This window comes from Falco cherrug, chromosome Z, assembly GCF_023634085.1.
Source record: "Falco cherrug isolate bFalChe1 chromosome Z, bFalChe1.pri, whole genome shotgun sequence".
Lineage (NCBI taxonomy): Eukaryota > Metazoa > Chordata > Aves > Falconiformes > Falconidae > Falco > Falco cherrug.
This window is the reverse complement of record NC_073720.1, coordinates 817,736-844,705: the sequence shown is the minus strand read 5'-3', so window position 1 is coordinate 844,705 and position 26,970 is coordinate 817,736. Positions and strand designations below refer to the sequence as shown.

The 26,970-nt window shown below is 42.3% G+C and overlaps 1 protein-coding gene across 5 annotated transcripts in view; it reads left to right on the top strand.

Moving 5' to 3' along the window:
* WDR7 (WD repeat domain 7) overlaps positions 1–26,970 on the top strand; it is a 143,185-nt gene that overhangs the window by 74,692 nt on the left and 41,523 nt on the right. For all 5 annotated transcript variants that reach the window (XM_027803586.2, XM_055699777.1, XM_055699778.1 and 2 more), the window contains 2 exons: positions 1,736–1,957; positions 20,288–20,474. In XM_027803586.2, coding sequence (XP_027659387.1) covers positions 1,736–1,957; positions 20,288–20,474 — 409 coding nt within the window. The remainder of the gene's footprint in view (positions 1–1,735; positions 1,958–20,287; positions 20,475–26,970) is intronic.

The following is a 26,970-nucleotide window of genomic DNA, read 5'->3' as shown; positions in this document are numbered from 1 at the left end:
GCCTGCTGCAGCGCATTAGAATAGAAATCCATAACCAGAGCTGTGCTCATCCAAGCAGGGGAAGAAACTAAATTAAATGGTATAAAACAATCTTGGATCAGGAGTTTGTGCCAATTCATCTTGATCTAAGATGTCACACCAGGCTCTGTCTGAGCACCTGGGCGAGAGGCGGCTGCTGGGAGCAGGGAGGGAGCCGCCATCAGTCACTCGCAGGGGTGCCCTTCGCCGGGGTACCCCAGGAGATGGGGGGTGTTGGGCCTTGACAGGAGCTGCTGCCCACCCGCTGGCTCCAAGCTCCCCGGGCATGAGGCAGGGAGGCTGCAGTAAGGCAGAACCTGCCAGCGCTCCATATGCAAATGTTAAGGAGATTATGGTGGCTGCAGAGGGCGGGAGCAGGATAAGTGAGTGCTAAGCAGTTAAAACTGTTACATTTCTTGCTTTGTCTGTTACAGCCCATTTTCATCCTCCTTCCTCCGAAGGCAGTTCCTATTGATTTTTTTCCTTTTTTTTTTTTCCCTTCCCCTACCATTGTTAAGCTTTCCGTTGTTTTTCTCTCCCTTTTGGCTGGCACATTGCAGTCACAACCAAAGCATGGTTGCCTGAACATGGATAGTCTTCAAACACAGGTTCTAAGATGTGGTTAGTTTTCTTGTAGGTGATGTTTCCTATCGAGCCATGTGAATGTCATTAGCAGAAAGAGACGTACAGTGCGACTCGCTAATTCACCCTTCATTAATCCATAAGCCCAGTAAGTCTCATTCAGTGCCAGGTGGTGCCTTCCGACTTCTCAGCAAAGGTTTAGCAGCAGAATGCTGTAGGAAGGATTAAGACTTTGTTATTTTTGTAGAATTTATGGTAGGGCATTTCCTAGTACGCCATGGATTAGTCTTATAGGTAAAAGTGAATTGTGCTTGTCAGAGTAAGTGAATACAGTGTTTCCATTCCAGTCAATTTCTTCTAAAATTTTATTTACTCAAAGAAAAATAAACCAACCAACCCAAAAACTTCCTCTGCTTAGTGAAATCCAAAATCCCTGGGCTGTATTACACTAATGATGTAAATCTCAGTTTTATTTGAAATTAATAATACAGTGAGGGTTTTTTTCCCACTGTTTTTAAGAATGTTTGTTAAAATAGCATACGTAACATTCTAGTGTACAAAAATACTAGTTTGGTTTAGTGGCATATATTGTAATGCTAAAATTTAGTGAGAATCTGAATGTGACAATGGATCCTAAAATAAAAAGGTGCTTTTCTATAACCAAGTCAGTTATCCTAAAAATCTGTCGTCTTTAAAAAAAATATTACTGGTTATGCAAATTTAAGATGAACAGGAAGCAAACCAAAAATCACCTTTCACAAGAACTAAGAAACACAGAATTCCACAGATCTTTTATCAACTCAACACATAAAACTATGAAATCAGACAGTTTTCTGTTTTTTCTGGTGATTCTTTTTTCCCATAAGATCTTGACAGTTTTTGAAAGGTGGGTCTCGTTGAAGGCAGACCTTGCAATAAGTGGTTTTTAGACTTTTGTCACGCATTGTAAGTTTTGAGAAGTAAAATGGAATCATCTCTGCTAGCCGAAAACCCTGGTAAGGGCAGTAACAGTCCTGAAGATGTGATTTAAGTTAAATGGAAACCTCTTATTTTCTCTGGGAAACAAGTGGGTTTTGGAGTAGTAAAGAACAACCCTGCTTTTAATTTTTCTCATATTTCTTATTTTTCATTTTAGGTTGTCTGTCTGGTCTCCCACAAATGAAAAAAATATCCACATCCTATGAAGAGAGACGGAAGCAAGCCACGGCCATCGTTCTGCTGGGGGTGATCGGGGCAGAATTTGGAGCTGAAATTGAACCACCGAAACTTCCCACTCGGCCACGTAGTTCCAGTCAAATTCCTGAGGGATTTGGTTTGACTAGCGGTGGATCAAATTATTCCTTGGCAAGGCATACATGTGAGTACCCTGAGTACTGGGTTCCCTCACTGGTGTTGAGGGCAGAGGGGCGGGGAGGAAGGGGTGTTACTTAGATTTCAGTACAAACTGGTTCATTTAAAATATCCTTTCACTGGAAAAAAGATGAGAAGTTTTGAACGTACAATAAGCCACACCACAGAAAGAGGTTGCAAAGTGCTCATAGAGTGAGTGGGACAGAGCGGTGGAGCTGGTTACTGGGTGTGGGGTTTGCAGTGGTGCTGCAAACCAGTCTGTTGCTTTCTGGTAGTGGCTGGCTCTTCTGCTGCAATTCTGACATCCTTTATTCTCCTCCCAGTTAAACCAAAACACTTGCATTTAGGACTTCATTTATGTATTTCATTCTTTTTTTTTTTTTTTTGTCCTGAAAACATCCCTTGCATTAGTAGAGACGGAGGAAGGAGACTGTCAGCACTCATCCTGCCTCCTCCATTGACTAATTGTCATTTCAGTGCGTGGCAGGTCTTGCTCTTAGTAGAGTCGTTCCCCCTGTAACTAAGCACTGGCAAGTGTGCTCACTTCACACGTGTACATTTTGAGATGTGGATCAGTAAGCTATAGAAAAATATACTTGGTGATGAGGAGCGTGTGTAGGGGAGAGCATGCACAATGTCTGACGTAAAAATCAAAGACAGATTAATGGAAAAATAGTGGAATTCAAAGTGTGCTATATAAAATGTAGTGGTCTGGTCCTATATTAAAATCAGTACTGTAGTGTTGATTTAATTACCCTTAGTATGGATAGTAAACATGATCTTATCAAAGATGGTTACATATCTATGCACTGAGTATCTGATGTTAATTGTGAAAAATCTACTAGAAGCAAATGCAACTACAGGGCCCTGGTTTGTACAATTATTTTGGCTGGGTTCCTGAGTGGGCAGGTACTTGGCTTTTTTATGTGGAGTCTGGCAAAAGTCCCCTTTGTCATCTCTGTAAGATCCCTCCGAAGCGCTACAGACTTGTTGCCAGTATTGCTTGAAAAACCATCTGCTATCTGGTTAGCTATAAAATAATTCCACAGCAGCAGATTTCTCCTCCTGCACTAGTTCCATCTACACCTGATGCCCAAGTGCCTTTGAGGAAAAGTGAAAAACACAAATAATTGAAAAGCGGCGTATTGTCTCAGCTGAAAGCTATTACAGGAGAGGACTGGTAGTAATGATAAAAGAGGGGGACTGTCCTGTCTGAAGCCCTGGTTATGTGAGCTGTACATGCTTACTTCCAAAGTGCACTGTTCAGTGCATTAAACCTCAAAATGATTTGGAGGAGCTGATTGTCTCACAGGGCAGTATTCTGTCCCTTTAGTACAAGAAGTCTTGAAGGCCTTGTCTGCTGCAGCATGATTGAGGGCATGCTTTGTGTATTCGTTTTGCTTGTGTTTGTGCTTGCTTGTACTGGAGAGTAGTCTCAGTCCTGGGGTCTGTGTCAAGCTGCAAAGACTTCTGGTCAGAAAAGGTGCAAAAGTCATTCTGTTCGTTGTTTGTTTTTTGTTTGGTTTTTTTTTTATGCCTTTACTCATTGTTCACTCCAACTCATCTTCCTACAAAATATGCAGATAATGAGTTCCATTATTATCCAACAATGATAAATTTTGTATTTTTGTTTTAATGAAGCACAGGGCAAGTGCTGCCTTCTTAGTTACATGGTAATGTAATACTATAACAATAATAGACAAACAAAGCTTGATTACTGTACTAATAGGGTCAACATTGTAGACCATTCCCTTCTGCTGAGCCTGTTAGGACGGGGTGGCCTGCAGCCATGCTGATGAATTCCCTGAGCCCCCAGAGAAGGTGGTGCTGTGCAGCCTGCCCACAGGGAATGGTCCATGGCCCACGCAGCCCCAAGCAGTGCCCAGGAGTTATGTGAGAGGGTGTTAGGTGGCACACAGCAGCACTGAGCTAGCGGCCATTTCAACTGAATTGTAGAAGAACATGGTTAGAACCTCAAAATCATCATGGAGCACTGCTTGAGTCACTGGTGTAGGCACAGCCTCCATCTTCCACGTGGTAGATGGTTGAAATTCATCTTCTGTGAAGCGTGGTGCTTCCTCCACTGACTTTTGAAAGGCCGAGGAAAGGCTGGTTGAGAGAGCGTGCACATAGCACAGTGCTCAGATCTGAGAAATGTGTGGTCCTGGTTGTGACAGTGTGGAAGTGCAGGGTTGGCTGTGCAGCACTTCACAAACCAAGTCATATTTCTGAGAAAACTAGCAAAATGTTTGATTTTATTTTTTTCCAGCTGACATGTTCATGTAACTCATATGTAGTTCCACTGCTTTAGTAAGCAGGAGTATTCTGTCAGCCCTTTGCAAGCTGAAATAAAAAGTCTGGCAGTTCTCTGCTTCCTCTTTGTTGGCAGTTTCTTGCACATATATGGAACTCTGCTTTACATACTTGTTTGTTTGGTTTTAAACTGGGGTTATTGGGGGGGGGGGGGGCGGTATTTTTTGTCTTTATTTGGGTTTTTTGTGTTCCACTTCATTGCCCATTTTGAGTTTCTAAGTTATTTGTCTCTTCAAATGGTACCAGGAGAATAAAGGGTGAAGACGACTTCCCTGTGTCTCTGGGTGAGCCAGCACGAGCGATTGTCTGTCTCCCAGTGCACAAGACAAGTTCTTCCTTGGTTTTCTGTTACAGTACGAGGCTGAGTTAGGCTTCTTCCCAGATTGACACTTGGGCACAGAGTCAAAGTAAGGTTTGTTTGTCTTTTAGAGTTTCCTAAAATAACAGGATGCTGACATCTTTCTTAGACTCTAAGCAGTGCAGAGTGCTCTCTACATCGTTTGGAAGTTGTCAGTGATGCAGAGATCAGCTTTGTCTTCTATCTTCCAGTGGCATGCTCCACAGGTGAAATTAGGTTTATTTCTGCTTTGCTTCCAAAAGGCTATAGAGCCTAGTATTTGCCTAATCTTCCATGGAAAAGAAGTTGGGTCACTTCCATCGACAGTGCCTTGTCTTTGCCATTCTCACGGTTATATAGGTCTGGTGTGAGCCCGTAGTTGATTGTGCTGCTTTGTCAGTTGCATGGCTGAGACACTCGGACCCGTCTTTGATCCTCCTGAGTTCTTTCCTCCTGCATCTTTGTTTATCTATTTGCATGTTATTTTTGTTATGTCAGGCTTAGCAAAGTTGTAAGCTCCAGCTTTGGATGCCATTTAATCATAATCTCAGAAACACTGCACAACTGTCTGGCTGACTGATAGGTTGAAATTCAGTCTTTAATGTAGATGAAGCTTGACACATTAAATGCTGAAAATTTAGATCAAGGCTGTAAGGTAATGTCTGAAATAGACGAAGAGCCAGAGGAATATCAGAAATAAAGACTGCTGGGAGGGAAAAAATGCAGGTGATACTGGGTTATGCTTTTGGTTGATGATGGCATTAGCAGTAAACTTCTTTATCAGGTTTTACATACAGCGTGCCCTTAGGATAAGAATGTGATGTAAGTCAGTATTGCTGTCTTGCTGGTGTGACCTGCCCTGAACCCACAGTACAACGTTGCGTTTTCTGCAGAGTTAAGAAGTTACTGTTTTCTTAGGTGTTTTGTTCAGGTCGAGCACAATATGCCAGTACCTCGGACAGCAGGAATGGTACTGGGAGCAGCATTGTTTTGAGGCATTTCCACCATACCCCTCTGTGCCGCATCTCACCTAGAGGGCAGGTGCTTTGGATAACCATGAAGCAGAAGGGTGTCGGCGTGCTGCCCCGGGCTGGTGTTTGCATTTGGCTATCTGCTCTGGTTCTGTGTGAGCCTGGTCCCCAGCACAGCTGTGTGGGGACTGACCTTGGAAAGGGGGCAGGGTGGGTGAAGCCTTGGCAAAATGGAAATACCGCCATGCCACAAAATGCTGTTCTCGAGGTGGTTTTATCTGTGATCGTATTTGTTAAAAGACCCTTCTCAACTTTATTCCATGTATGTGATAGTGCAGATGAAATTACTTTAAAAACTGGACAGTTGTTCAGAAATTCAGTTCTTTGAACAAGAAAAAGCAAATTCCTAGTACACGCTCAGAGTTACTATTTTTCTCTCTGATATGTGTCCTATTATGGCTTTCAGACTGTACTAAAATACAGGTTGTTTCTTTTGTCTTACAGTGATACAGAAAATATTTTTGGCCCATCAGAACAGATGCAGATTTGATAAAGTATAGTCTGATCACATTATAACTTACTGTATTAAAGAAAATAATAATTGTGATAATGTCTTTTTTTGAGTGTGGAATTCTCTAGAAATCCACGCAGTGACCTTGCCTGACAGCCTGCATTAATCTCTGTTGACCTTACGAATAGTTCACGAGATATTTAATTATAAAATGCCACCCAAAGAATTTCTCATTACAGATGCACCACATCACACTTAAATTGCAGCTAATGCTGTTTTTATGAAGTTAATGGGCTGATAAATCTGAATGACTGTTCTATCCTGAATATGGAAATACTTGATTCTGTTGTTAATGCAGTGTCTTTTTCAAAGCATCTGCCATCAATGTAGTTATAAATGATAAGCGTTTTGCCCTTTAACTCAGTGTCATATGCAACAGCATGTTCACGGCATTGAGTTATTTATATTGGTTTTGCAGGCTACATGTATGTACTTCCTTCCAAAATGAATTTTAGGGTTTCCACATTACATATCCATGGCAGTCACTCCAGTTTTGCTAGCTTCTGGATTAAATAAGCTAGCCAGCAGTTAGGTTCTTAACACAGACTCATGATACCATTTTTCATTTTTTAATTATGATGTCCCAAACTCATAGCAGCTGACCTTCTTGCCTGTTAAGCAGGAGGGGAAACAAGTAATATTTCTGGACAGAAATAGAAATATACCCGTCTGCATAATTGCATAGGGTTGTACTGCCTGTTGTTAAGACACTTTTTTTCCATTACAGAGACATGTTTGTAAAATGTTACACCTTTGAGCAATTACCTTTAGACCGTTTGGCCATTGCTCTGGAAACCCTCAGCCAAAACAATTAAGTCATTAGATTAGGATGAAGAAAATATTTTTTTCAAAGTAAATACAATTTCAATAATATTGACAGTTTAGCACATCTGTGTTTGAAGTGGGGATTTGCCATTAAGGAAGCACGTTTCGCATTGGCTGTGTGTCTGCCTTGGCCTTTTCTGCCCTCTCCCAGGGATGTCCCTCCAGCCAGAGGGTGGCAAACCCGCTGCAGTGAGCTAGGCATATGGGAATGGGGCTAGAACTGGAGGAGGGTGGGAGAGAATAACCAGCCTGTGATGAGGGTTGCAGGTCAGGTCTCTAGTTCTGGTACAGGACCATTGCCTTACAAAGTGGCTGAGATATTGCCCGTGGTGGTGTTTTCCTCAATTTTGGATTTTTGCTCTCTTGCAGTATTTACTGCCTGAAAGTCAGGCTTCGTCACTCAGTAATATCTTCTAAAAGTTTCAGTACTGCAGTGTATGGAAGCCTTTCCTAAGCAAGGTATTTGTCTTAACATTAATTTCTATTGGAGTTGTGTCTGCGTATGTTAGAGGTTTACCTTTCAAGATGCGCTATGGCTTTGCAATCCATTCTTACATGCGTAGGCATACAAAAAGCAAGAAAGCGCAAGATTACTTGGGGTGTGCAGCCAGGTATTTCATGTGTTTCGTTAAATGGAGTTTCCAGCATTACAGATTTTTGTATAGACCCCAAAACTGTTTCATCTGAAAACAGAATTTAACACAGGATAAACTCAGGGTCTCAGTGAACACAGCTCGGTGAACAAGGTAGGCTCCATCACCTACCTTGAAGCCTTTTCTAATGTCTTGTGATCCATTAGTTAGGTACTGTGAAAATATTACAGTTGCCACTCCAGCAAGGAGAAGGCAGCCCCTGGTGAGGAGGAGGTGACTCCCCACTAACTGTATGCACCCACTGGAGAGCTGATAGGCTGAGCCTGCAGCGGCAATTAATACAGACGAGAGAGCACTTGGGATCATCACTTATGGAAGCAATAAATCAGTTGTACACCTGAACAGCAGCCTTTCAGAGCAAATTAGGCAAACTGGCTCAATAACTTAATTTAAACAAAAACAAAACCACAACAGCATGATTAAAGCAAATAAATGATTTTATTGTTCATAACGAGCCTGCTAGCAGCACATGCCATTCCATTGGCGGTGTTTTTATATCAGTTATGCAGAAAGCTGCTCAGATTTGCATGAATCCTGTGGTTTGTGTCATTATTCTCCTTCTTTGGATCTGTACGTTTTCAGTAAGCATGCTGTGAAATCCAGTGTACTAGTAAATGTAAAATGTGCTTTTTTCCTTGAGCTGGTGTGATTAGGTCAGTGTGTCAAGCAGAATTTTGTCCCTGAAAGGGGTGGGGGGAGAAGGAAAAATGGTGTTTATGAAAATCCATATGTTATCCTCAGAGATAATATTTAGAAAAAATAGTCAATCTGTATGGCAGAAAATGGTCAATCTCTGTGGCAGATGTTAAGCCCTAATTTAAATCTGGGATTTTTTTTCTTTTTGCTTTAGCAACAAAATCAAATCTTAAAAATTGTATTTACCTTTTCCCCCAAATCCTGTAAGGGCTGAGTGATTTAAATTGTGTATTTTTAATCAGAGATTTCTTTTTCACATATTTAATAATCTGACTATTGTGATGGGTTCTATCTCAACAAACTAAAATCTCTTCTTTGTGTTTGGGTTATGAGGAATCCTCAACACCAAGTAAGTCACTGACAGTTGTGTTTTCTACTGGTCCATGCACCGTCTGTAAGTGAAGGCTCAACTTTGAGACTGGTACCCCATTTGGGGGTAACAAAAATTCAAGGTGCTGTATTTTTTCCTCCAACTTCAGCCTTCCAGAGCCCTGCAGGCTGTTCAGACCTGCCCCGGGTTGTTCCCCAGGAGGGTGCCAGGCCTGCTGAGAGGTGTGTTGGTGACAGCTGTCCATAACCCTCCTTGTGTCCGTGGACTTCATCTCTATCTGCTTTCTGTTTCCAAAAGGTCAAGCACAGGCTTTCGTATGAAATACTGGGTAAAATACAAACACTTCCACCAGAGAACGCTCACACTTTCATCTCATGTGAAAGAAACCGAAGCAGCTTGGTTTCTTCAGTCTGCTTGTAGGGCAGCAGCACCGCAGGACCCGTTGTACGGCTGCATGTGAGCAGGTGGAGCAAAGCCTTGTAGCTGGGGCTGGGGGAGGCTAAACCCAGCGAAGGAAGCTTGGGAAGGTGTCCGAGGGAGAGTGAGCCCGCCCAGGGCTGCGAGAGCCACTCTGCCCATGACAGCAGTAGTCTGCACCAGGGTGCAGTGCAGAGGAGGCACAGGCTTGTTGGAGGGACAGCCCTGTTTTTAATTCCAGCGGTTAACGCTCAGCCTTCAGCCCCAGTCCTCCGGTGTCACACCCCATTGCAGGCTGCAGTTTTAGGGTAACTTCCAAGCTCACCCAGTCAGGCACGGGGGGCCGGGGCAGCAAGGCGTGCCTGGTGTGCAGAGGGGCATGCTGGAAGAGGCTGTGTGCCCACACAGCCTGTGTTACCTGCAGCGTGAAGCATGTGCCTGCTCAGTGCCAAGGGCCTGGCTGCCCCGCAGTCCTGTACCCCGCTCCGGCTGATCCCCGTCTCCCGCAGGACTCGGGTCTGCTCGGCCAACAGCCAAGCGTTTGCAGGTGCAGCTGGTTTTGGGGAAGCTGTGGATTGGTGGTCATATAAGGGTTAAATGTAAAAGGTTCAGTGTTGTAAGTATGCTGAAAAAAAAGCTGTAGAAATGTGTCAGATAGGAGTGGGGTTTTTTAAAACTTAAAGGGGCAATATTATTCCCGTCTTACAAATAAGGAACGGAAGTTTTTCTTGTAGAAGTATGTGAGGTATATCTCAGATATCTGAACAGAGTATCACAAGAGATATACAATTAATCACTTCCTAAGAAAACAAAATGTGTATGAATTTGCTGCTGATCTGATCATGCCATCCCCTAGTACCCTTTGAAAACACTGCTGATGCCACCAGAGTCAGAGATTTTAGTTTTCTGCAGTTCTTGTGAAACGGGGTGGTTGCACAGGTGCAGGATCGTGTTGACGCCCGGTGCGAAGGTATGGAGAACACAGCCCCGCTGGCTCTTGGTGATCTGGATACATGGGGGTTTATGGTGAGAGGCAGTTAAAGTGGGATTCTCTCTTTTTGGTCCAGACACACAAGCTCCTTTCCGACACCCCGGAACCCCTTCCCCACTCTAGTCACATCTCACTTAAGCCCCCAATTCCCCAAAAAGTGCCTTGCACGACAGGGTGCTGCATGCTACACGGGGTACCTGAGGGATCAGCCCTTTGGGGTTAGGTCCAGTCCCTCAGTGGTACTGTTCCCATTGCTCTTCACAGCCCCTGCTTGAGCTGGGCTGAGAGATGCAACATTGCTGAAAACCTCACAGCATTTGTGAGCTGTATAATTGCTGATTTAAGCTCTTATGACTTCAGGCTTCCAGCCATGTGTTTTCATGTCCTGAGGGAAATGTATGTACAGGAAGCGGCTGTAGCTCAAGAGGAGAATACCTGCCTGAGTAAATGTAATATCAGGCTAGCGGGATGTACCATGATTAATTTGAATGTTTTTTATTTCCACACGCTTGCGAATGTGTATGCGTTTGCACCCCTTAGAAATGGCATTTATATAAAGATCACAGTCCAGCGGCATTTCTCAGCACTGAGCAGAGCTGCCAGGGTTGCTCCCTGTGCCATCCCAAGGCAGTAGCAGATGATACCCACTGCATCAGCTGGGCTCGCCTCTACCCACCATGTCCCAAAGGGACTGTCTTTATCAACAGTCCTTGCCTATGAGTATCTGGATATTTAAAAGCACTTTCTGTAATACTGGTTTTAGCGTTTAGGTGAGAAATTCAGAAAAATAGATATATTCATTTTTTTGTTGTTGTTTATACAGCTATTTTGCTTATTTCCTATAAAGAAATTTATTGTCAGAAAAACAGAACTGATGTTTGCCAGTACTATGCATATCTGAAGGAAGGGATAGCTTCAGCTCTGGGGACAGGTAATGAAGAGAACTGAAAGCAGTGATGCTTACCTATTTGTTGTGCTAGATAATTTTTCTATTTTGCAGCTGCTCTTTTCCCTGTCTCTTCCCCCAGGCTCACTGGGCTACTCCAGCACCAAGCACTTTGGACTGGCCTGGGGAACTCATTGCTTGAAGATGTTTAAGGGTTAAGCATTTATGGAATGACAAGGAGTAATGAAAACTGCAGTAAATATAGGGTATGTTGAAGGGTCTAACCCTTAATGCGGTCCAGCCTGCTGACAGTCCAGGGGTGGGAGCCTGGGGGTTTGGGGGCAGTTCCCTTATCTACTCATCTACAGTGGGAGCTTTTGTAACAGCTACTCTATCAGTGGCTAACAGCGAGGGGACTGGCGAGCAGTCCTTCAGCTAGTCCAGAGTGGCATGTTCTATCTTCACACTTCTATGTGAGTGCGTATGTGTGACCATAGATTTTGAAGTATTTTATTTTGCACATACTATATCAGTGTTACTTTCCAACTTTTCATTATATATGCAATCTTTCCATATAGGCATCTGAGTTGCGTCACTTGTGCAACCGGCTGGACTTAGCACTTACAGTGTAAAAAAAATCTTGTTTACATATATACTTCCCCTGTTCATTAACTTCAAAATTTCTTTAATTTTTATGTTTTATCAGCATTTGTGTTCATCTTTGTGAAATGTCATAGCATAGGATCACATAATCAACTCAAACACGTATGACTTGAGTATCATATTTGGGATTATCTCTGAGATGATGGTCTGCAACTGGCTGGAATAAATTGCTGTGGAGAACAGCAGTAAAACTTACAGAATCACAGAACAACCCAGGTTGGAAGGGACCTGGAAGATCATCTGCTCCAGCCTTTCGTGGGAAAGGGAGCTGAGCTGAGATTATCTAGCATGGTGTCCAATCAAGTCTTGAAACCCTCCAGCGATGGGGACTCCACCATGTCCCTGGGGAGGTTGTTCCAGGAATTGATTGTTCTTATTGTACAAAAACCTCTTTATGTCAATATGAAACCTTCCATGGTGCAGCTTGTACCCGTTGCCCATTGTCTTATTGGTGTGGCTCTTTGTGAATAGACAGCTTCCATCCTCTTTGTAGCTGCCCTTTAAGTACTGGAACATTGTGGTGAGGTCCCGCTCAGCCTTCTCTGCTCCAGGGAGAAGAAACCCGGCTCCTTCAGTCAGTCCTTCAGCCAGTCCTTGTGTCCCCTGCAGCGTAAAGACGATGGCACATTGTCTAGGAGTACAATTTCAAACTGTCTAACACAGCTAGCTGCTGCCAGGGAAGCAATCCATCAGCACCGGCAGTGGGCTGACGCTGTAGTAAGTTGGTTTGGAGATCTATGTGTTAGAAAACTAATCGCTGCTCGTGTGGTTATCTTTCTGTTGCTGTAGTTACCAGTTTAGCATAAGAGATGGTGTTGTCAAAGTCTCTGTTTCAAGCTATAGCTTGGATGGGTTGTAATTCAGAATGTGTAGCGATAGCCAAAAAGAAAAGGAGCCATCTTTACCCTGCATCCTGGCCTTTGGAGAGCTTTGATTTCATCTTCAAAACTACTCAAGTACATGCAAATGTAACCCCTTGCTCCCGTAATGCCTGGTCACTCAGGTTTTATTTTCTCCAAAGATAAATCTGGTTGAACCAATTACAGGGTTGCCCTATGAAGAGCCTAATGTCGATGACATCAGCTGCAGCACAGACCCGGCTATAGGTGTGCTACCAAGACTGAGGGGACAGGCACCGCTGGGGTGACAGCCTGGGGAGAAAGGAGCAACTTGAAATAGCTGGACTGCCCTGAGATTTTGCATTGCTCACATGGCTTTGCAGCAGTCAAGAATAAAATACACATCACTGTTGGTGTGGGTAAGTTTATGTATTGGACAGCAGTGCTATGGAGAAGGTTAAACTGTGACCCCTGCCTCCTGCAAGTTGCTGCATTGACTTGACTTATTTCATTGATATTGTGCATCTTCTGCTGTCATGGGGTCACAGCTTGTCCAAACTGCTTAAGAAAACTCATTAGAATTATGTGTAACAGGAGAAAACTTCTGAGATTAACAGGGTTTGGTCAGTGCTGTTATGGAAAAAACAGCTACTTCCTATGAAACTATGATCATTTTAATGGAAGTAGCTTTATTTAGAAAACATTATATAATTTATATTAAAATAAATTACATGGTTTAATAGAATTATACAATTAACAGAAATGAAAATACAAAGTTTAATGCACAGTTATGACCCAAGTCATACTGGCTTTCTCCTTCCTGCTGGATTATAAACAAATTTTGGATTAAAATGATGATAGTTTACTCTTTCTATAGTACTGTAGTAGAATTTCATATTTAGGGGAAGAGTGCATTTAAGGCAGCATAGTTGGGTTCTCTCCGTAAATTGAAACAAGTCTGATCTAAAACTCATTTACTGTCTTGGAACAGAATTGATCTTGCTTTTGCATTTGATTCCCCCACTGCAGATTTTAAGAGGAAGAAAAATGGCATTGTTAGGTCAGTTGAACTAGACCAGAGTTAGACAGAAAAGACTGGGAAACCAGCTATTACAAACATTTTCTTCTTTTTTCCTTTGTCTCCCTTCCTAATGAATTATGCGAAATCTTACTGAAGTTTAAAGCAGCTTAGGGCAGTGTTTGTCTGGCCCCACTTAGGAATATTCTTTGCTCTCTGTTCACGTAATGTAAAAAGCAGTATGTATTACACTCTTTAATAGAAATGCTGGGAATTTACTGCATCTTGGGTTGGCAGTTCTGACCTGTTAAACCTCTGCTAAATTTCCAGAATTTACATAGATAATTTACATGGGGAAAACATCCCCCTTAGCATTAAATAACATTTCTGGTGGTGGTAAGTCTTCACAGTGGATGAGGACGCTTCCTTTCTGATCAGATATGAGGCAAAAAAAACTATTTTTTTCTTTTATTGCTAAAACTCAACATCTTAGCTGCCCAAAAAAGCATCGAGGTGTCTATGTGCTGCAGAACCACATTCAGTTAGGAAGCACTAACTTTTCAAACCCTTGAGAGGTTGTTACAAATCTCAGGACAAACTTTGCTTCCCTGTGCAGCGGCAGGGTGGCAGGCTGGGATGGCGGAGTGAGCTGAGAACGGCATCATTGCCTCTGCTGTGCTCCAGTGCCCATCTTGTAGCGTTTGTACACTTGCAGATGTTCACCTTTTCAAATACAAATGCAAAAAAGGACTTAGTCGTTCATGTTGTTTCAAATGTTCATTTGCTAATCGCAACTTTTGCTCTTTTTTTAGGTAACGGGAGCCTCAGGTGACAATTTAAATTTTACTGATAAAATAAGCAGGGACTACCTTTCTCTAGATATTTTTCAAAACTGTTTTACTTCTTGCATATTTGTGATAGAAGGGGCTGTTGCTCAGCCCCGGGAAGAGCAAAGCCAACACTACAGTGGCTGTGTGCGGAGCAGCAAGCCCCACGAGTGGGAATTGTTTCTCTCCTTTGCAGCGGCCGGGAGGAGCGGGTGGGCGCTATCGATTGCCTGCACAGTGAATGTCCTATTGTTCTTGGCTGCTGGCAGGTAGGAGCAGCCTGCGCTGCCCCTGGAAAATCTTGGAGCATCAGGAGTATTGAGAATTAATCTTGAATCGTTGCACAGCAAGTGAAATGACACAAAGTGACCGACCAACGACGGAAGCCAACGGTCCTTGCGTGAGCCACAGATGGAAACCTGGCAGCTGTCTTGTCTGCCCTGCAGGACAAAATGGCTGCACAGCGGTCAGGCTCACCCAAGCTGTGGCTCTGCCTGTCCTGCCCCGGCACCCCCTCAGCTGGTCACGCAGTGCGCAGTGATGGCGCGGCTGCCCCGCGCTGCAGCTCGCCTGCCGGGGAACTCCGTAGGGTTATGGTGCTTTCCCTCATCCCACGTGTACAAGTTGGGGACCAGTTCTCTTCACCCTCTTTGCTTTTCTCCTTTTATGCTGGAGCAGTTCAAATTTAGTTCTAAATTGTTTTTTACTTTGTATAAAATGCAGTCTTGTTACCGTCATGCACAATAACTACTTCGCTTCTTAATATACTCTAAGACCATACTTTTCAAAAGAAAGAAAAAACCTACTTATCCATGTGAATTCTGAAATTATCTTAGAAGTTACAGGCATTGCACCTGTTGCAAGAATGGTACTTAAATGACTTGAAGTCATCAACAAAAAGTCTCTTCTAGCCCACATTCACTTGAAAAAAACCTGAGGGTCAAAATTACATTAAAGGCCAGAAAAAATGCTGAAAACGGATTCTGTAAAAATTAGGAAATTTGACATTATGGTAGGGGAAAAAAAAATCTTTTCATCACTAAAACTTCAGAAAAAAATCTTCAAATAATATGACTAGTTAATCATTCTCCAGTTTTTATACCTGTCTTGAAAGATGAGAGAAGATGCGTAATAAAAATTCACTGCACTAGAAGTAGGAAAGGATTAAGGGATACGGATTTTTAACCCAGCTATCCAATTTTTATTTCTCTTTCTGTGGACATTTCTTACAGGTAGATGTCAAATCATCCAGAAAGGGTCACAATTTGGTTTACATTCTTGCAGAAAAACATTCTGCCCACAGACACAGGGAGAGAGGGCAGACTGCCAAAAAAAATATGGCTATGATTCTTTACTTCTTTCTTTTTTCCATAAAACTGGAAAAAAGATGCAAAGCAAGTTAAATCATATGCCTGGAGTCCATCATTTTTATTTAGTTGGATACTTGATCTCGTGGCAAATTATGAGAATGGGCATCAGTGTTATCAGTGTCTCGTTCATGCCTGTGCTATTGATTTTCCTGAGCAAATTATTTAATTTTTTTAAATCTATCAGCAAAATGGGGATAACAATGCTGACTGATGTAATATGGTCAAAGCTCTTGAGATTCAGCAAGGAAAGACGTTTCAGAAATTGAGGGGCTGTATGCATTGAAAATAATTTACAAGCTTTGGTATTCATGTCACATTTTCATTAATAAAAATGGCAAAAGGAGCAATGACTCAAACCTTTATTTTAATGTTCAAGTAAACACATGAATTAGCAGGCAGACTTGTACCTACGCCTCAGTCTGCTGGATGCAGCTTTTTGTACAGGTGTCTGTGTGCTGTCACGTAGGGTGTTTCTTGTGAGGATATACAGAAATCATTTCAGGGAACAGGCAGATTTGCTATCTCTATCCTAAATGTTGAAAGTACTTCGATACTTGTGTCTAAAATTTTATCCTTCTCCACTGGCTGAGAAAAATCCAGTCTGGTTCTGGTACTCCTGGTAGCTCCCTGGTATTGACATGAGGGTCAGCTCGGTCCAGGGACAAAGTCTGCGCTCTGGGTTACCTCCTCTGCTGCTTTTTTTTTATTATTTCCATATGCTTGTAGCATAGGTGTACCAATGCAGAATGAAACATTTAGAACAAAATTTAATACAAATTTTTATAGGAATGGCATTTCCTAAGCTATGTTTCTGCTAAATTACGGCTTGAAGTAATTCTGTCTAGCAAGTCACACCCCGGTCTTCAGTGAGAGGAGTTTTTGTTGGTTTGTTTCTTAATGACGTTTTATAGCAGTAAATCATTAAAGCTTAGTGTTTTTCTAAGGCAGATTTTAAAAACTTTTTTGTTTAAAGAGGGTGATACTATTTAGATTTCCAGCAAGAAAGACTGCACCCCCTGCTTACAGTAATTTCAGAGCCCTTCCAAAAGCAGGAGGAGCACGTTCAAGCAGAGTCACATCTGCATTCTGGTCTGGTAGGATCTGTTCTGCCACATCACCGTGCTGGCCCAGACTTCTACTAAAATACCTTCATTGCCTGTTTGTTGGCAGCACAGGTGTGTAGGTTCACTAAAAGATGCTGAATCAGCACCAGGCATGACAGGGACCTGCCCTGGCAGCGCAGGCAAGGCTGCGGGTCCAGGACATGTTAGTGTGGCTGCTCCTGGTCCTGCTCCGCATAATGGACTCAAAGGTTAAGAGCAGAGGGTCTCCGCAGCCCCAATCGGCAGAGCTTTTCCAGGGCTAATTACCTCTTTACTGCACTGACTCTAATGTGACATGTTTATTGCCTTAACTAACAACTCATTAGCTTAGTTGATGTTTTTGTCAATATTAATTCATTCATTTAAGCCAAGTCAAAGCTTAAACAAAGATGTCCATGCTAAGAAACGGGCAGCAGAATGACTTTTGTTTAGTTCATCTTTTTCCTTAGCTCAGTTCACACAGGGTGGGTTTCAGCAGGAGCAATGCTAGGAGGATTCCTATGAAATTGGTAGGCATGTTTCATTGCAGTAATGTTTGAGTAGTCACTTTTTAATTAGGTTCTTAATATTTGAGACAATAAAATTCACACAAACTAGAGCTTCGTGGCCTGCTGTCCACTTCAAGAAGAAACTTTCAGGTTTTGTTACACATGTATAAGGGGTTAGCGTGAATGGACTAGAAAAACGTGTCAGTTGTTGGCTTTTCTGAATGCTTGAAATGACAGGTGCCTGGCTTATTTAATAAACAAAATGAGCAACTTGTAGAGGACAGTTCTGAAGACTAAAGAAAAACCTGTTAAAATCAGTAGTTATCACAATAGCAAGCTAAATGAACATTATTAAGAGGTTAGAATGAGATAACGGTAAATTATCTTGAAGTGTTGCTTGGTTTTGCCCTCCTACCCATTTTTATATATGTAATTATTTTTATTTAAAAATAATCTATTAAATTAAATTATTAGTCACATTTCCTCAATAAGTGGAACCTGGATTAGAATTCAGGTATGTTGACATTTTTGGGGACATCATTTCTCTCTTTCCCCACTACTCCCTTAAGCTATATTTCTTGCTAAAAGAAAAAAAAAAAAAAAAAAGCGTTGTGGAGAGGAGGGAGAGAGTTACTGAGGTTGGACACAATGCTGTGAAGCAGTTGCAATGCAATGCGTGTGTTACGCATGCAGCCCTTGGAAGGGAGGGGATGGAGCAGGTACCTTCCATGGCACCCCCAGCCCCCACCAGCTCCCTTTGCTGCCTATGGTCCTCTGTAGCCATCGTAAGGGTGTGTTGTGAAATCGGGGGGAATTACAGATCTAATATTATAACAACCCTTTAGGGAAAAATACGATATTTGTTTGAATATTCTGCTCTCTGTAATTTGTCTTGTTATTCTAGGTTCTGCTGCCACTTTCAGTAGGGAGGGGGATCGTTGCCAGCTGTGGTTTGTTTACAAAGAGGTGACCTGAGGGGACAGTGCTGATGGCAGAGTCTCGTAACATAAGTGTCTGAATGGCCAAGACACTAAAACGTAACACAAATGACCCAAAATTCAGTTCCTTCACCTGCAAGAGATAAATGTTTGAGCTTGCATCTCTAACGGACCTTAACCACCAAACGCTGAGTCCTGCAAAGGTGGGAGACATGTCCAGCAGTTCCTGCTGAAACTCCGCCACAGCTGTTCTTTCAAAACGGAGTTAGAGGTGGCAAAGCGAGCCCAGCTCTTCAGTCTGGGGCTGCGGAGCCTGCACTGGTACCGGGCGCCTCCTGCCCTTTCTGGAGAGCTGCCTCTCCTATCTGCCAGTGCTCGGCATCAGCGCAAGGGCAGGGCTCAAAGCCAAGCGCAGTGCTGCGGCAGCCCTGCCCCAGCGCCTGGGAGCACTGCGTCGGTCACGGCAGTAGTTGAATCATCATGTGTAGGACATGCATGAGACAAGACTGGTGGTGGGCCTAGAAAGAAATGGGCTAAAGCACGCTTTCCTATATGAGAGCCAATTCTCAGATAAATCTTGTAAACTTTCAGGCAACTTTCTCAACATTTATTTGTGGGCCCCACTCAGGGAGATTTCTGCTCAGGTGCAGCAGGTGGTGCTGTTAAATGCTCACATGCTGTGGAGTGTTTCCGTACCCGAAGACCCAGGCACGGTTCTGGAGCTGCTGAGATCTGGGAACAGAAGTGGTCACAAACATCCCATTGTCTATCCCAGGATGGAGTGATATGGAGGCCTTACAAAGTTCCCTTTCCCAAATCCAGCATTCCTAATCCCTATGCATCTGATGTGGCGGAGGAGGTATCAGTAGAATGTATATTTTGCAAGGAAGAGAAGCCCTTGCTGTAAGATGGGTACCTGGCTCCCGATTCACCCGCACCCGGGAGCCAGTGCTGCTGAGCATCTCGGTGATGGGCTGGGGACCTTTGCCGGGCTGTCACCAGTGCGCTCTGCTCTGTCCTTCCCCCTGCTCAGTTTGTACTGGGCCAAGAGCAGGAAAAGTGGGCAAATCCCCGGAGCTCCTGGTCCCAGGTTATCAGCTTGTCCATGCGTGTTTTTCTTCCTGTGTTGCGGGCCAGAGCTGCCTGCCAAAGCACTGCTGGGCATGAGCACCAGGGCGGCCGCTCTCCTGTGGGCAAGCGGCCACGCTGCTGGGGTCCATGCTCACCCTGGGCTCGGGGAAGGGGGCACACAGCATCGCTTTTGCAGCGTTGGTCACTGCAAGTCCCCAGATGGACAGTTCACTTGGATTAAACATCACCTCTATCAGTTACTGAGGAGATGTCATCGTAGTGCAGCGCAGGATTTTGTAATTAAAGAGCTGACTGTGCCACCTCTCCTGAGCCCTGCGCCTGCAGGCATGTGGCACGTTTGGAAACAAGAAGTCATTGTGGCAACTTTGGTGACTGACTTTTGCTGTTTTTCACTCAGTTAAGCCCATCTAGCCTGGACTGCTTCTGGCTGTGACTGAGATACTGATGAAAAAGTTTGTAATCTCAACATGGTTTATTTCAGCTGATGTTTTCCCATGTTTAATCTTTTAAGCTTGTTTTTCTTAGACGCCCTTTCAAAATGATCTACCTTTTTTTCTGAAAGCTTTTATTACATATTACTACAGATTTTCAGGGTTTTCTTAGCAAACGTCTATTTAAGGGAGGAGTTTTATTTAATAGTTTCTTTTTGATTTTGATGTTTTGGTTTATTCTCACTTTTTGCAGAATTTTCAGGCAGAAATATTTAGGCATGTTAGAGAACTTACATGTTTTCAAAAATACATTTAGTTTTATTTCTTCTGTAGTGAAAACACTGTGTTTAAGACTCACCACTGGCAATATTGGTATGGGTCTGTTTGATTCAGATCACTGTACTATGCAGACAGATTCATTCCAGTAACAAACTGGTCGTTGGTGGGATAAAGCCAAAATACTGTAACATTTGAGCAGGTTTTCATAATATGTGTTTCTTATCAGTATTTGCAAACAAGGCCAAATCCATTCTGCAGCTCGTTTCACTGTCCCATCCTCTCCCATTCTGCACGACAGGCAAGGCACTGACGTTCCTGCTGCTGCAGCCGCCCAGCCCCAAGCTGCCCGCACACAGCACCATCCGCAGAACTGCCATTGACCTTATCGGCCGCGGCTTTACCGTGTGGGAGCCCTACATGGATGTCTCTGCCGTGCTGATGGGCCTTCTGGAGCTCTGTGCAGATGCGGAGAAACAGCTTGCTAAGTAGGTATTGCTTTTACTGGCTTACAAACATTTACTTGTGTCGTTTCTGACCTACGCATCTAGGTTTTGCAGCAGTTGCTTCAAATCCCCATGGCTGTGATACTGGGCAAGGAAGTGGGACAAGGAATAACTTCTTGTTTCAAGTTTTGTTTTTGAACCAGTACCACGTAAATTACGATTTCAAGCCTGCTTTAGCCTGGCTCAGTTTGCAGTCTCAGGCAGCTCCTGTGGGCGATCGCGGAAGGGAGAAGAGGGTTTCACTGCAGCAGGAGAGATGGAGCACTGCGGTGCTGGCTTCTCCTGGTGCTGTGGGTCACCACCTCTGAAACTGGGAGACACCAATCACTTGGTAGGTGTTGCTTGGGGCTACACAGCATTCATCTTCTGGTCATATTGCTAGTAATTTTGAGAAAAGAAGAGCATTAAACATTTTTTGTATCAAAAATATGTCTGTCCCTTTAACATATTTTTTTAACCTTTCTTAACTGTAAAAATGGTATTTTCAGAAGGTATTTGGTATTTTTCACCGGTGTGTCTGAATATATGGATATTTTTTCCCCCATGGTTTTACAAGCCATCCCATCAGGATGTGAATTGTTTTGGAAAAGGTAGTTATTTTAGGAGCGCTATTAATATCATCAAGGTAACCTGTAGATTCAAGGATTGCTAAGAAATCATAAACACAATAGACCACAGCCTGTCTCTAGGGTCAGAGAACAACTTATTAAAGTCTCTCAAGATTTATATGGTATGCTGTCTTGTACCTCTGTTCTAACCTCCTTGAAATAAAATCTTCTTTAAATTAGGTATTTGGAATTGGGGTGGGGGGCAAATTTCAAGAAGAAGTGTGATGCTTTGACATAAAATGGACAGCAAAAAGATAATGCTGGGTTTTGGCGGAGTTTTTTGTGCATGAACTCTTAAGTACCTGTTTGTTCCACTTCTTCAAATTTACTGTAACTGTACAACTTCTAGTTATGTGTACACAGGTACGTACACAAGTTGTTGCACTTGATCAGGCCACGTACTATCAATCACACCATCAAATAATTATGTCTAAATGGGTAAGTGAAGTCATTAAGATGACTTGTGTAATAAAGGTAGCATCTTGCCTTTTTTTAATGCGTTTGGTGTTAAGATAATGGGATTCTTGAATATTAGTGCTTGGGATTTATTCAATGTCTGCAACTTTGCAGGAAAGGAGTGGCCTTTTTGTTGAGTATCTGTGATTTTTTGATCTGAGGGCTAAATGTAATAAATTTTAACTGCGGCCCCAATTCTCACATGAACAGTCTTTACTCACACCAGTAATCTGATTAGTAACAACAGGCTTGTTTGCACAGGAAAGAGTTTTGCCATATAGTCCTTATTTTTATTAATGTTTGTTGTGAAATTGATCATCCTGTCTGAAATTTAGTTTAAATCCATCTGAACAAATTTTTCTGTATTTAGTTTTTATAAAAAAAGCAAACCACTTAAACGTGCAAGTGGAGAGGCTCTCATTTCTGTGTATAAATAAAGAACAAATGAAAAATCACTGTAAGAAGCAACCATAGTAGGCTGTTTATATGAAATAAAACAATGATACTATGCTTTATGTAATTGGCTTTGAAAGCTATTTCAAGCTTTCTGCTTTTAATGGAAAACCTTGAAAAATATAAGTGGATATACGTTAGTGCTGCTGAGACAAAATTTTCATTCGTAGGTACATGGCTCTTGCATAAGACCAAATTAGTCCTCCGTTTGGACATACAAAACATGTAGCTCCTGCTGTAGGTGGAGAATTGCCTTGAGCAAATACAAATTTCATATTTATTTTGTTGTCAGTACGGATTAATACTGTAGTATATTAAAGTTCTGCAGACATCCACTTGGAAAATTATGGTTAATAAAAATATTTAAATTTAATAATAATCTTCATCACATAACATCGATATTTGCTATATTTTTTTTCTAATAAGACCTCAGCATGTTTTTATTGTGAAGCACGTTTATGTTCTTAAATGCATAGGCTGTTAGAGCTTCACAGTCCTGCATTCTGCATCGGTGCTGATGCAGCGTGTTTCCATGCAAATACAAATGACGGGGTGGATCGCGACGTTCAGTTCAGCAGAGCTTTCCTCGTCCACACCAAGCACAGTCCACGTGCTTTCTCGGTCTGGCATCCCAAGTACTGTGTGAATATTCCCTAGCTTTTTTAAACATGTTTCATGCTTAATTTTTAATTTATGTAGTGCTTTCTACATAATATTTTAATTAGTGATGTTCCTTAAGAGTTAATCTGTAAACCACTTGGTAATTGATAAAGAATTCATTAACAGCGAAACAATTTCATTCCAAAAGGAAGAGGACTGACTGGTCTGTGGCTTCCTTTGCAAGGTTTTTGCTTGGGGAGGGGGGGAGTTGGGGGAGGTCTGAAATAGTGTCTGAAATTGCCAAGGTCATCATAATTGATTATTTGAGAATTAATTTTACTGTATTTCTTTTCATAAAATGCAGAGGCTCATTTTAGCAGCAAGTAATATTTTGCTTGATGGCATTGCTAACATCTGACGAGCTTTCTGGGTGTACCCTGAAGTGCGTGGGAGAGGAGAGTATTACATGAAAGCAGGAGGAGATGTCTGCAGTACCTTAAAACTATTTAAAAACTGCATTAGGCCTTCAGTGGTCAAGTGAATATTCATCTGCATGTAAAACAGTGTGCTCAGCGGAAGGAGGGGGTTTACTTAGCTTACAGATATTCTCGTTTGCAGCATTGCAGTAATAATACCACTTTAGGTATTAAAAAAAAATAATCCTTAAACAATTAGGTGGTTTTCCATTCTATTCTAAGGCTATTGTTTGCTAAATCACAGTAAATACTGTTCTTCTATATCTCACTGCGTGAAACTATTGAATACCCTTCTAATTAGAAAATAGTGAGGTTTTTAAATAATGTATGTATATTTTTAGTTACTTTTCTATTGTTTTGCTGGTAGCAATGGCATTTAATGCCGTGATCACTTTTACACACCCATAGCATGTAACCTTTGCATTTGGTTTCAAATCTTACAATACTGAAAACTGCGCTATTATCAATTAATTTTATTTTACAAATTTACTTACAAATACTTGCTTATTAACACACACATTTTAAATGCTGTGTGCAGTAAGGAACTGACCAGGGTTGTCTTAATAAGATGTATGCATTTTATCATCCATCTGTGGAGGTGTTAAGGTTTCTGACTTTGTTTTATGTGATACTAAGGCAGATTTTACCACCTGTTTTATGTACCAGTTTTAATTTCCTCAAGGTTTGAAAAGAATGCATGATTGCCGTGTGGTGGTGGTGGTGGTGTGTTAGTGGATCAATATGTACAAACTGGATTAATATTGTTATTTGTCTGAACTCCAGTTATTTCTTGTGACAAAAGAAACCAAAATGTGTTACCTTGCCAGAGAATCTCCTGAGCCCTATTGTATGTAAATACAGACTTACAGAAGCCAGGTGAACACGGTTCTTCAGAAAGTCGTTTTCATCTTGCGATTACATCCTTAGCTGTCATAAAGATTAGTATGGCTCTCTATCCACAGAGCGCTGAATAAATGAATGTATCAGCATGTAGCCTTGAGGAGCCCAATGCAATTTTCATCATGATAAATTGCATAATAAGCGAGAAAGTGTTTGCTTATTAATCCATAACAAGATTTAGATTGAAAATGGCCTGTTACATTCATGACAGATACAGTACTGACTGCAGGCAGATGAAGATGGAAAGAAATAGAGCAACAATGTGTGCAGGGGGTTAAGTGTGCATCTTACCCTCCCGGTGCCCTGCTGAGCTGCCCCTTTTTGTGCCTGATTTACCGTGTACACAATAACAGCGCACAGCTGCCTGGCTTCTCTCCCTGATGTTAAGAATGTTTTATGAAAGAGCTTTTATGTCAAAGCTTCTGCTTTTTTTTTAAAAAAAAAAAAAAAAAATCACTTCACATTTATTGACACAAAAAAGCAGTGTTTTTTTTTTTTCCCTTCTGAATTAAATATCTGAGCTGCTATCCAAAACTCTAGTATCTATAAGTCCTCCACTCTCCCAGTTGATGCTAGTCCCTGAAGGTTATACTGTGCTAGCCTGCCATGCTGAGTGAAACTGCTCAGTTGTGAGGATTAAGTGTATTTTTCTGGCATTTATTACGGTTTAATTTCTTGGCATGGATGACGGTATGGATCATGGCTGTACGTTATTTTTGCTCTTTGAATTGCAAGCTACAATTTGATATAGATTATGATATAATATGCTACAGCTGGCAAGTTGTTTTCTAATTGATCCATATGTTTTCACATATATGCACGCACTAAAATAATTAGGCTGTAGGAAAACTTTCCTATACTTTTATGTTCTTACAAATCGTATCTGTGGAGCCGTAGGATATATAGCAGGGACATCCCTAGTCTTCCAATACAGTGTAACGTTTTTAGAACACAGCCTAAAAAATTGCTGAAGTCGAGGGTTTTAAAAGAGAAATGTGAGCTGGGTACTTGGTCCTAAAGGTGATAATGACACGCTACCACGTGCTGCCGACAGAAATGATTTAAACCTGGAAACAGCAGGGATATGTGTCCATGTCAGTTCTGGTTTAGACCCTGGATTCCAGGAGGCTGGAGTGACCTGCAGCTGTATCACACGATGGGCAGGGGTCTGGCGGCACCCACAGCCCCTCCAGGAGCTGAGGAGGAGGAGGAGGAGGAGGAGTACTGTGCTTGCTGGCTTTATGCCACAGAGGGGCTTCGGTTCCTCCCGTTCGTTCAGCCATCACTTCAAGGCTGCCCATATAAGCAACGGTGCTTTTGAAGTGTATTGATGTAGAGGTTTCTGTTAAATGAGCTGGGATATACCCACCTTTCCTTCCCCCCCCCCCCCCCCCTTCCGCTCACCTCAGAGCATCAAAGCAAAGTCTCCAACCAGAGGAGAGAAAAGGGGCTGAATGTCCTTTGTGCAGAATAGCAGCTTTCTCGAAAGGTGAGATGGCCCCATGTCTACACCCTTCAAAAGATCCCTGTGGAATCACATCCTTTGTGAGTTCCCTCTTGCATCTCTCTGCAACCAGCTGGGTCAGCTTCCTGCTTTGAGTCCAGTTAGCAAAGAGATCCTAATCACAATCATTAGCTTATATGCTGAAATTTCACATTCTTAGTCCCATGAAGTTTTTTATCTGGCACTGCTTTGTGGAAGTCATGAAAGGTAGAGATCCAATTATTACATTTTCTATTCATTGCCCTTAAAAACTTTTCCATTTACCTTCAGCTCTTCACAGGTAGCTTGTTGTTTTCCACTTCTTTTAAGAATCAGCTTTTTAAATATACCTTCCTTACTTTTTGTAAGCAGTGAAGTACATAAACATGACTCTAAAGTTGTAATAGCTTGTGCTACACATGTAAACAGATTACCTGTTTTAAAAGTCTGTATTTCATTGGAAGCATTATTCAAATAGTGTATTGGTTTCCAAAAAACTGAAGGTGTTCAGATCACTGGTGTGGGGGAGGTTGATGATGGATTTGGGAAAAGAGAGGGCATCGTTCCCTGGTGATGCAGGATACTGGCCACTTGGAATCAGCCTTCTGGAGCTAAAAGGCATAAATCAAAAGCACAAATAAAACCAGTAACAAATCCAAGTTTTTTACTGCTGTTTGCAGGTAGAATATTGTCTGTGGTGTTAAAAGACACACGTTACAGGACAAGCTGCATTCACTTTGTGTTATGTGTACAGAAACAATTCTTCAAATGTCCTCATCCTGCCCTCTGACTTCTCACTGCACTGTAAGCTGACAAGAGGGAAAACACATGCTGCTGGCTCTTGCTGCACATACAGAACTCCTAAAACTCGTCAATATAAGAATAGAGGTCTGGGTGTGAAAGCCAGCATTTCCCTCCATACATTACTTTTGCATCTGCTTTGGTTTTGTTCTGGGGTTCGGTGCGGTGTGCCCGTTGCGCAGGGCTTTGCTCTGACAGGGGCCGTGCAGAGCAGCTTGCCTGGCCTCGGAGGGGGTTAATCTCTGCCCACATACTACCACTGCTGAGCCATGCTAATGAATTAACAAAAAGCCTGTTGCTTTTCAGGAAAATGCACGCTTTACCAAGCACCCTGTAAGGAAAAATACTGCTGGCAGAAACACGAAGCCTCTTTAGAGAAAAAAAGTACTGAAGCGCTGGGGGATTTGATTGCTTTTGGGAGATAATGAGCCCCCCTGAAGGCCTGACTTCGATACCACTTCCTTCCCGGTTTGTCACTTCTGTCTGTAACATCTGTACAGGATTTTTTAACTTATATGCAAATCTGGTTTTACAAGTAAAAGGCCAAGGAGAACATCTTTATTGTTGCAGAAACTTTATTGGTTTTCAAATTCGGTAGTTTTAATGCATACAGTGGAGGTGAGGAATGGGGAAGAAAATTATAGTAAACTTTGGTTTGTGAATTCAGGTCTGTAGAACAGTGACCGATCCATACCTCATCT